Source organism: Canis lupus, chromosome 6 (genome assembly GCF_003254725.2).
Source record: "Canis lupus dingo isolate Sandy chromosome 6, ASM325472v2, whole genome shotgun sequence".
NCBI classification, from domain to species: Eukaryota; Metazoa; Chordata; class Mammalia; order Carnivora; family Canidae; genus Canis; species Canis lupus.
Window position 1 is genome coordinate 46,796,621 of NC_064248.1, and position 10,625 is coordinate 46,807,245.

Here is a 10,625-nt window from a genome sequence, read left to right on the forward strand (position 1 = left end):
AACAAAACCAAACAAAACAGAAACAACAAAATAGAGAAAAAAACGCGAACCCATGGTTTGGTGCAATTCCATTTTCTATGGTTATACAACCAAGTTCTTTCTTTTCTTTATCATCTTCCACAGGGTCATCAGATCTAGAAAATACAGAATTAAAGTTGATTTTATCTTTAGAAATAGAGTAAAAAATTGCATACAGAAAAGACATATTATCTTTTTAAACAGAGTATTATGAAAACAGTTCCATAATAAATAAAACTTTAAACCATTTCTCAAGCAAATAGCAAAAAGAAAGGGAAATAGATTCAACCTTTACTATTCCTTCTCTATTCCAGACATACAAGGCACACATTTTCATTATTCTTTTTATTCTTCAATGAAACCCTATGAAGATGGTATGATAAATTTCACTGACAGACAAAAAATAATTAAAACAAAACAAAACAAAAAAACACACACACACGCCAAAAAAATCAACCCTGAAGTTCACATGGTATACAACAGTGATACACAAATGTCTTTCATGTGCATCAAAATCACTAAGAAGGTTTGTTAAAACTCACACTGGTGAGCCTTATCTTCCCCTTCCACCCCTCAAATTTCAAATTCAGTGGAACTAGGGTAAGGTCCAAAAATCTGTATTCCAATCAAGATCCTACATAATGCAGCTAGCCCAGGGACTACTATGAGAACCACTAGTGGAAGGGCAAATTTGTAAAGGCTTTATAATTACAAAGAGTCACTGCTGGGAACCAAAGGCCATGCCTATTCATAACACCTTGCTGTCTGTAATACAAGTATAGTTATATACTATATAACTAGTATAATATTATATTTTATTATAATATAATACAATATTATACTAGTTATATTCCTCCACTTAAAGTTGAATGCTTTTCACCCCACCCTCTTCCCACTTCCCACTGATTAATTCTTATTATTAAATGAACACTCAGATTCTTAATGCACAATTAGGAACAAAATAAATATACTAGGTTAAACAGAAACATATATAATTTATTATGTCAAGTTATTTACTTGCTAGTATGAAAACAACCCAATTAATGAAACCCAATTGATTAACCCAATACAACTGATTTAAAAACACTTTAAAATATTAGGAAAACCTAACTACATACCTTTTCTTTTTTTCAGGGTCTGAAGGGGGACATGGGGAATGAACTCGATCTTGCTCTTTTGCAAATTCAACAACTAAAGTATGACCTAGAAGTTTCAGCTGATGTAGTCTTGTCAATGCCTTTAGTTGGAAAAACAAGAGTAAATATTTGATAATTATGATAAAAAAATTATTTGTTAGAGAATATCTCCAAAATAATTTATACATGATCTTTGTGAATACTGCTAATATATCTCTGGCTATCTCTTAATCATTTCTAATCTCTAGATGCTTAGCCTTTGTCATTTATTAAGGGACTGCTTCCTACCACTTAGCAAAACTAAAATCTGGATAAACCCAAACCCCTCTTCACCTATGCAACTGAAAATAGTTAGCAACTGAAAATAGAAAAACATACATAATCAGCCTAGATTCACTTTAAAGTGAATGCAACTGAAAACAGTTAGAAAAACATAATCAGCCTAGATTCACTTTAAAGTCATGATCACAATTGCAAATCTGGGGGTGAAACTTAATGATGCCATACTTATTACATTTTTAGTTCATTTTTTCTAATCTCTTAGAATATTATTTTGTACTTTCTCCTTGTTTATTAACCTCATAACATTCCTTTCCCATCCTTTTAGCCTAGGACTTTGCTTCCTACTTTGGGAAAATCAAAATAACCAGATGAGAACTTCAGATTGCAATCATATTCCCATCTACCAGCAAATGAATCTACCTTCTGTTGTTAAGGTATTAACTATCCAAATTCTTACCTAAATCTAATTGTTTGACTTGTATACTAAATTCCACCCTCCATCTACTCAAGATCTCTCTTCCACTCCGAATGGGGAGTGTTTTTTTTTTTTTTTAATTTTTATTTATTTATGATAGTCACACACACAGAGAGAGAGAGAGAGAGAGAGGCAGAGACCCAGGCAGAGGGAGAAGCAGGCTCCATGCACCGGGAGCCCGACGTGGGATTCGATCCTGGGTCTCCAGGATTGCGCCCTGGGCCAAAGGCAGGTGCCAAACCGCTGCACCACCCAGAGATCCCTGGGGAGTGTTTTTAAGTACATTGTTAATTTTCTGTCCTGTACGGAATCATCCATATTAGCATACAAATATGCTTCTAACTTCTCCCATACTAATTCGTTTTTATTCATCTATTGATCCCATTTTGCTCCCCTCCTTTCAATTACAGTTGCAGTAAAACTTAAGAATACAAAAAAAAAAAAAAAAAAACAAAACAAAAAACAAAACAAAACAAAACAAAAAACTCCTTAAGATTTATCTAAGCCGGGGGACCTGGGTGGCTCAGTTCATGATCACAGAGTCCTGTCTTCAAGCCCCACACCGCGCTCCCTGCTGGATGGGCAGCCCACTTCTCTCTCTCTCCACTGCTTGTGCTCTCTAATGCATGTGCACACTCTCTCTTTCAAATAAATAAAATCTTAAAAAACAAAAGTTAGCCAAGTCTTTTACCTAAAACTCCTCTCCTCCCATGCAGTCTCCAACTCATTTCAATCAGTCTTATGTCTTATCATCAGTCCACTGGCACTGTTTGTCAAAGATGACAAATTCTGTACTGCCAACGCAATGGTCTACTTTCCATCTTCATTTTGTTGCATTTAATACAGTTGATAGCTCTCTCCTTTATACATGTTGTTTGCTTGATGTCAACACATACTTCCTGCAATTTTCTTCCTAGCTTACTGGCTTCTACTCTGTGATCTCTTGGTTTGTGCCTTCTTGAAGTCTGGAAGTTGACATACTCCAGGGTTCTATTATTGGTCCTCTTTCTAGCTCTCTTAGTGATCTAATCCTAAATTTAAATTCCATGCCCACATTGCTCCTAATTCCCTAATTTATAACCTCAGCCCAAGCCTAGTCCTAAACTCCAAGAAAACATACCAGACAGCTCTCCTTACGTGTCTAACAAACATCTCAAAATTGACACTTCAGAAATTGAACCACTATGTTCTCTCCTCATCCCCCCAAATGTTTTCTATCTGGAGCCTTTCATATTTCAGTTGATGGTAACCCAGTTCTTTCACTTACTCCTGTCAAAAATATTGGAATCATCTGTAAGACTTCTTTCCCATATTGCATATCCAAGCCATCAAGAAATTGTTGCTTCTACATTCAAATATATCCAGAATCTAATCACTTCTTACCACTTCAGTCTAAACGGCCATCATCTCTGAGCTAAATTACCATAACTTTTTTACAGATTTCCCTGTTTTTACTCATCCCTGTCTCCCATCTCTTCTCAACACAACATCCTTTTAAAGATATGTTAGATTAGGGCAGCCCGGGTGGCTCAGCGGTTTAGCGCCACCTTCAGCCCAGGGCCTGATCCCGGAGATCTGGGATCGAATCCCAATTCAGGCTCCCTGCATGGAGCCTGCTTCTCCCTCTGCCCCTCCCCCATGAATAAATAAATAAAATCTTTAAAAAAATGTTAAAAAAAAAAAAAAAAGATGTTACATTATGTTAGTGCTTTGCTCAAAATACTACAAGAGCTCCCCATTTTATTCAGCATAAAATCCAGGATATTTAGAGTACCTACATGAAATGGTCTCTTATTCTCTGACCTTAAATTCTAACTACATCCCCCTCATTCTGTCTGCCTATGCCATTCTGGCTTACTTGCACACGACAGGCATTCTCCTACCCTAGTGCCCTTGTTCCAGTCATTACGTTGACTGGAATGTACTTTCCCCATATATTTCTTTAGCTAACTTCAACTCCTTCAAATTGTTACTCAACTATGACCCTATACTACAAGAGCTCCCCATTTTATTCAGCATAAAATCCAGGATATTTAGAGTACCTACATGAAATGGTCTCTTATTCTCTGACCTTAAATTCTAACTACATCCCCCTCATTCTGTCTGCCTATGCCATTCTGGCTTACTTGCACACGACAGGCATTCTCCTACCCTAGTGCCCTTGTTCCAGTCATTACGTTGACTGGAATGTACTTTCCCCATATATTTCTTTAGCTAACTTCAACTCCTTCAAATTGTTACTCAACTATGACCCTAAACACCTTAACTGCAACTTAACTATCCCCATCTTATACTCTTTATCCTATTGCTCTTTTGCCTTTTTACCTCACAGTATTTAACATGTTCTAAAATAGTAAACAAGTTTGTTATTTATAATCTTTTTTTGAGAATGTGAGCCCCAATGAGGACATAAGTATCTATTTACCTATTTTTTTGTAAATATTATTCATGGATTTATCCCAAGACCTAAAGCAGCATCTAGCATATTGTAAGCATTTCATATTTTTGAATAAATGGAACTATAAGCCTTAATTGGGACGATAATTTTGTTTTACTATGCTTATGTATCCTTATTTGATTCTTTCATTTTAAAATGTTTCAATAAAAAAATAAAATGTTTCAATAGTTTTCAAGTCCCTAAATCAACTCTAGACCTCTTCATTATCAGTGAATCTTCGATTGTCTGAAATAAAAGGCATCTAAGCTCTAATTACTTCAACTTTCTTGTTTGCAAAATGGGTATCACACCTATTCTCTTTCAGGATATATGATTTTTCATTTTTAATGTTAACTAATTTCCTCAATTCTCTCAGCTACTTTATTCTTAAACCCTGGTTTTTAAAAAAATCTATCAGTCACATGCACTGTAACCTAAACACCATATTGATGCTATCATCTTCTCATTCCTTCTCTACTATAAACATTTCCCAAAGACACTGGCTCCATACCCTCTCCTCTAAGTTAATCTTGACCATAAAACAATATGGGTTTCATTGCCATATTTTATTTATAACATCTTACGCTATATATATAAGAATCTTTTAGGGGTGGGGGGGGGCCGGGGCCTGTATGTTAAAAAAATACATATAATGTGAAAGTCTTCTATAATCCCTCCTTGACAGAAAGACATTTATTAACCATTTGGTATACAGCTTTGCTACATTTTCTTCCTATGCATAAACCAACATACGTACTACTGGATTTCCAAAAAGCCAATGTTACATCTCATACATAATGTGTGGCAACTTTATTCATGTACTTTACCTAGGCTACATTACTTATTAATACATAATCATTTGACCTCATTCTCCAACAGTAGTCCAGCCTAGGAATAAAGGTATCCCTTCCCCTTACTGATGAGAATTTGGGTGACTTCTATTGTTTCACAATAAAAAAAAAATCCTTTATTGATACACTATTTGTTCCCTATTTTGTGTCATCACAAGATCTCATCTTGTAAAAAAACTCTTCTCTTTTCAACCATGATTTTTTTTTTTCCTAGTTCTACTTCCTTTTTGAATTTCTCCCTCTCATTCTCCTTTCCTGGCTCATCTTCCCTTGGACAACCACATCCATTCATCTGATTCAAGATACTTCATATTTGACCTTATCTCAGCAATAGAGCCATATTTTTTAACTGCATCAAAAATATTCTGGGGTGCCTGGGATACTCGGTTGGTTAAGCTGCTGACTTCAGTTCTTGGGATCCAGTCCCATGTAGGGTTCTCCACTCAGCAGGGAGTCTGCTTCTCCCTCCTTCGGCCCCTCCCCTTGCTCATGCTCTATGAGTCCATCTCAAATAAATAATCTTTAAAAAATTTTTCCATAGAAGTAGCTCAATGACTCTTCAAAGTTAACACCTGAATTCATTACCTACCTTTGCAAACATCCTCCAAATCCTGCCCTGTCAGCTAATGTAATAACCCAATACCTCAGTCCAAAAATCTTAAGTATTCCCTTTCTTAAGCTGTGTATCAATAGGGATCACGAGGCCTGCAAACTCAATCTCTATCAGGTATATACCTACTTCTTCCCTTTGCCTTTTTCTTGATTTATTAGGATCCTTTATCTTGCCTTGGTCATTATAAGAGTTCTCTTATCTTGAATTTCTACTTGGCCTTCCTACCTCCCATCTTTTCCACATTTAATCTACCACATCTTTCACAGGCCTGACCATATTGTGCAGCTCAAACTGTGACTATGTATGCACATGCCGGAAGTAGTATCTACTAAAAATTCAATCCCTTCCTCCCACCCAAATTTAAATTCAACCTACTTTCCATGTCCTAGTTCCATCTCAACCCTTAGTTTTTGCTCTTACAGCTTTTCATGCCCTATAGCTTCAGTTAGTGTTCTCTCCACCTGACAGGCCCATCTCCCTTTGTTTTCTGCTCAAAATCCAACTAATCATTAAAGGTCTACCTCAAATGTCACCTCCTTCGTGAACGAATCTCTAGGATTTATTTTTTAATGTATGTTCCTTTTAATACTGAAAACATCTGTGGCAGTTAAAGAGTTATTAATCTTTGCATTCTTTAGAACTTATCTTTACTTGCATATAAAATTCCAATTCAATTTTAATTTGCTTTAAATTAATCTATTCTTACATCTAAATACTTAAACTTTGGGGAAGATTTGAGAATAAACCAAATGCAGTCTGTGGAATAAACTCCTGAAATACAGAAACTTTTGCTTTTGAAAACCATAGTTCAACAATGTCTCACTTTTGACCAAACATTAGTAAATAGGAAATTGTTGATAACTTTAATAATAATAATAAAGTCATACCTTTATAGCTGCCTTTTCATTAGGGAAAGTAGCAAAAGCTGTATGTTTCTGAAAAAGAATTAAGGAACAAATTATTTTTATTTATTTATTTATTTATTTATTTATTTATTTATTTATTTATGATAGTCACAGAGAGAGAGAGAGAGAAAGAGAGAGAGGCAGAGACACAGGCAGAGGGAGAAGCAGGCTCCATGCACCGGGAGCCCGATGTGGGATTCGATCCCAGGTCTCCAGGATTGCGCCCTGGGCCAAAGGCAGGCGCCAAACCGCTGTGCCACCCCGGGATCCAGAACAAATTATTTCTAATACAATTTCAGTTTCTCGTAAGAAGTCTGATTTTACCAGCTGACAGTTATTTATTTCACAAATTAATAAAGTCATGGAAAATCGAGATCACTGTAACTGCTCATTAATTTCAGCACTGTAGTTCTGAATCTTTTTTGAATCAGAGTTCCTTGAGTTGATAGCTATGGAGGCTCTTCTATAAAGGGGTACACACAGAGGCATCTGGGTAGCTCAGCGGTTTAGCGTCAGCCTTGGGCTCACTTTGTGATCCCAGAGTCCTGGGATCAAGTCCTGAATTGGGCTCCCTGCATGGAGCCTGCTTCTCCCTCTGCCTGTGTCTCTGCCTTTCTCTCTCAGTGTCTCTTACGAATAAATAAATAAAACCTTTAAAAAAAATAAAGGTGTACACACTTATACAGCATGTTTTATATATGTTTTCAAATAGTTTAACAGACCAGAAGTTTAAAAACCCCTACTATACACAGAGGATGGCCCTTAAACTATCACAATATACAAAAGATCTTTTTTTTTTTTTTTTAATTTCTTTTTTTTTTTATTGGTGTTCAATTTACTAACATACAGAATAATACCCAGTGCCCGTCACCCATTCACTCCCACCCCCCCGCCCTCCTCCCCTTCTACCACCCCTAGTTCGTTTCCCAGAGTTAGCAGTCTTTACGTTCTGTCTCCCTTTCTGATATTTCGATCTTTAATTTATAATACATCTAAAGATCTTAAGCATACTTCTGTACAGCCAAATGCAAAGTTTAAAAATGTTTATCAACAAAAAAGCATTCCTAAGTGCATAGTTCCTTTGTGCTTTATCCCTGTGATAAGGATTCAATGGGAGAAATGTATTTTTAAATATAAATTGTAAATAGTGTAAAAGCCATCAGAAAAAAAAAAAAAAGGTAAGTCGAGAGTAAATGAATCATTATGCTACAGATAATGTTACTAGAGCTTATTAAAGCATTTACAAGTTGCTTGAGTAATTATATCACATTCTAATTTCGTCTACTCTGATCCAAGATGACCTCATTAAGAGTACTTACATTAACGACAGAGAATATTAGTATTTGCTGGTGTACTTGACACTTTGATCACAAGTGGTCAGTCTTCCCGGTACTTCTCAACGCTGGTTCATACCAGAACCACGTGAGAAGACTAAAACCACTAATATTTTGCACAATCACAGACTATCTGGCAGAAACTTAACATCCTCATTACTAGAGTAACGGAGAGAAATCCACCTAAAACATCTTCGGATATGAAAGTAAATAGAATAAACCCGTAAATACCTACGTAGAAACCTTAAAATACTATTCCAACGGATTCCGTCAGAAATTTCATGAAGAATTTTTTTTCCTAAAAAATCTAGTAGAAATGCTGTTACCCGGTTTACTGAGGTTTCTACTGTACTTTCTCCTCTACTTTAATGAATGTCTTAACAGCTGCTTATAAATGAATCGACATTTCTTTGTGGCTCATCCCCGAGAGTACTCGGAGTCCAAAGGAAACGCTCTCAAACTCGGAGGAGTGTGGAGATTCTCCCGGGGGGTGAGGGGAGGGAAGACGCCATTCGGCCTCCTCAGGCCCCGACTCTCAGCCGCCCGGTCCGGCAGCGCCGTGACGAGCACAGGCGCCAGCCCCCGCAGCTTCCCGCGGCCTCACGACGTCTGGACGTGAGCGCGGACGGGCACGACCCCGCTCCACGGGCGCACTCGGCTCGGCCTCCAGCTGTCACGGCCGCCCCCCCCCCGCCCCCCCCCCCCAGGCGCCAGCAGCCGCGGGCCTTCCGGAGCGCGGGACCGGCGCGCCCTTACCAGCCGTCCCTTATCCGACAGGACGCGCACCGACTGAGCCCCGAAGTACTTAAGCAAGTCCTCTTTCTCCTCGGCGGTCAGCTCGGCCGGCAGGTGCCTCACTAGAAGGGTCCGGTCGCCCCGCGGCGGAGAGAGCGAGGCGGAGCTCTGGCATCCCCTGGACATGGGCGGTAGCGGCTGCTCGGGAGCCGCCATTTCCCTCGGCGACGGCGACGGCGACGCGAGAAGAGCTTGCAGCGACAACACGCCCGGCCACAGAGGCTGAGGGAAAAGAGTGTTTTTCCGCCTCGCGCTAGGGATTCTGGAAACAAGGAAGTACCGCGATAGATGGTCTCCTTCTCGCGAGACTTGCGCCCGGGCGGGGCGGGGCGGGGCGGGGGCGGCTGACCCCTCTTCAGAGGCGGTCTCCTTAAAGCGAAGGACCAGGTTGCACCGCGGTGGGAACGCGAAGTGACTTAAATTCCAGGGAGCGGGCGCAGGGATTGGGGAGGAAGCGTCGCCCCAGAGAAGCGCGGGGATTTAAAACCCTGTCAGGGGAGGAGGAGGGGGCGTCGGCCGCGTGAAGGAGAAGGTTGTGAAGCCGAGGAGCGGAAGCGCCGGCGGGGCGGAGGGTGTGGGCGCGGCGGCCGGTCTGCGGCGGAGCGTCGGTCGGAAGCCGGTGCCGGGCCGCGGCTGGCGGGCGCCGGGAGGGCGCGGGGAGGGCGCGGGCAGGGCGCGGGCAGGGCGCGGGCAGGGCCGGGGCGCCGTCGGGGCCGCGTGGAGCCTCAAGAGGGCGGGCTCCCTCCCCGCAGGCCGAGCTCAGCTAAAGGAGCAAGAATCGTCGTGCATGCAGCCGTTGAATAGGCTCAGCTCAGTGTTCCTTTCACGGACTGGCAGCCTAATGACTATAGACAATCCTTTTTTTTTTTTAAAGGTTTTATTTATTCATGAAAGACAGAGAGGCAGCGACCCAGGCGGTGGGAGAAGCAGGCTCCATGCAGGGAGCCCAACGCGGGACTCGAACCCGGGACCCCAGGATCACGCCCCGGGGCCGAAGGCAGGCGCTCAACCGCTGGGCCACCCGGGCTGCCCAGAGAATCCTATGGATAAATTAATCGATAGATGGATCTTCACATACTTGATTCTCATGAAACCTTAAAGGACGCCGACGTGGCCCCGTCTTAGCGCTGAGGATACTGACGCTCCGAGACCTGGAGCCGCACGGCCGGCAGGCGGCAGGCGGACGTCCGAGCTGCTAGCGGGACCGGCCGGCGCCGCCGCCCGCCCTGCGCCTCGTGTCCGCCCGCGGTGAAGCCGAGATCGCCCCGGAGCTGCAGGCGCAGCCGGCCCCGCCCGGTACAGTGAGGGCCTGCGGGCCCGGGGAGGCCCCCTCGGCCTCGGCTCTTCGCGCTCGGGTAGCCACGGCCCGCAGACCCCGGGGCCTCGGCCCGCGCTTTGGGTTTTCTTCCTAATTAGATGTTGAAGATGCTACAGTAAACATTGTGTCAAACTTCTGCTTTCGTGGCGCCTTGTTTGAGAAGCAAAGGAGGGACAGACATTAATAGAAACAGATAAAAACATGGGAAAACCCCCAAAGGTCAGGTAAAGCCAGACCCTGATGGCCCTGTAGGTTTGTTTGGAGCCTTGATTATCTGGAGAGTAATTGGAAACGGACAGATTTTTCTAATAGGCGTGTGTGTGTGTGTGTGTGTGTGTGATGATTAAATTTTGGACATGAACATTTCTCTTTGGTTACAGTTGCAAAAAACAGAGTAGAAGCCAGAAGACAGTTGGACTACTACAGTAGTCTGGCCAAAAAACATTGTTTGAAATAGTTTA

At 41.6% G+C, this 10,625-nt stretch overlaps 1 protein-coding gene across 8 annotated transcripts in view; it reads right to left on the bottom strand.

Moving 5' to 3' along the window:
• RNPC3 (RNA binding region (RNP1, RRM) containing 3) overlaps nucleotides 1-9,138 on the bottom strand; it is a 28,175-nt gene extending 19,037 nt beyond the window's left edge. For all 8 annotated transcript variants that reach the window (XR_007411397.1, XR_007411398.1, XR_007411396.1 and 5 more), the window contains exons 1-4: nucleotides 8,808-9,138; nucleotides 6,700-6,747; nucleotides 1,137-1,255; nucleotides 51-134 (exon numbers count right to left, since the gene is read on the bottom strand). Coding sequence is in view for 5 of the 8 variants with exons in the window: in XM_049111611.1 (XP_048967568.1) it covers nucleotides 51-134; nucleotides 1,137-1,255; nucleotides 6,700-6,747; nucleotides 8,808-9,002 (446 nt within the window). In the remaining 3 variants the exon portion in view is untranslated. The remainder of the gene's footprint in view (nucleotides 1-50; nucleotides 135-1,136; nucleotides 1,256-6,699; nucleotides 6,748-8,807) is intronic.
• Between the last annotated feature and the right edge of the window lie 1,487 nt (nucleotides 9,139-10,625).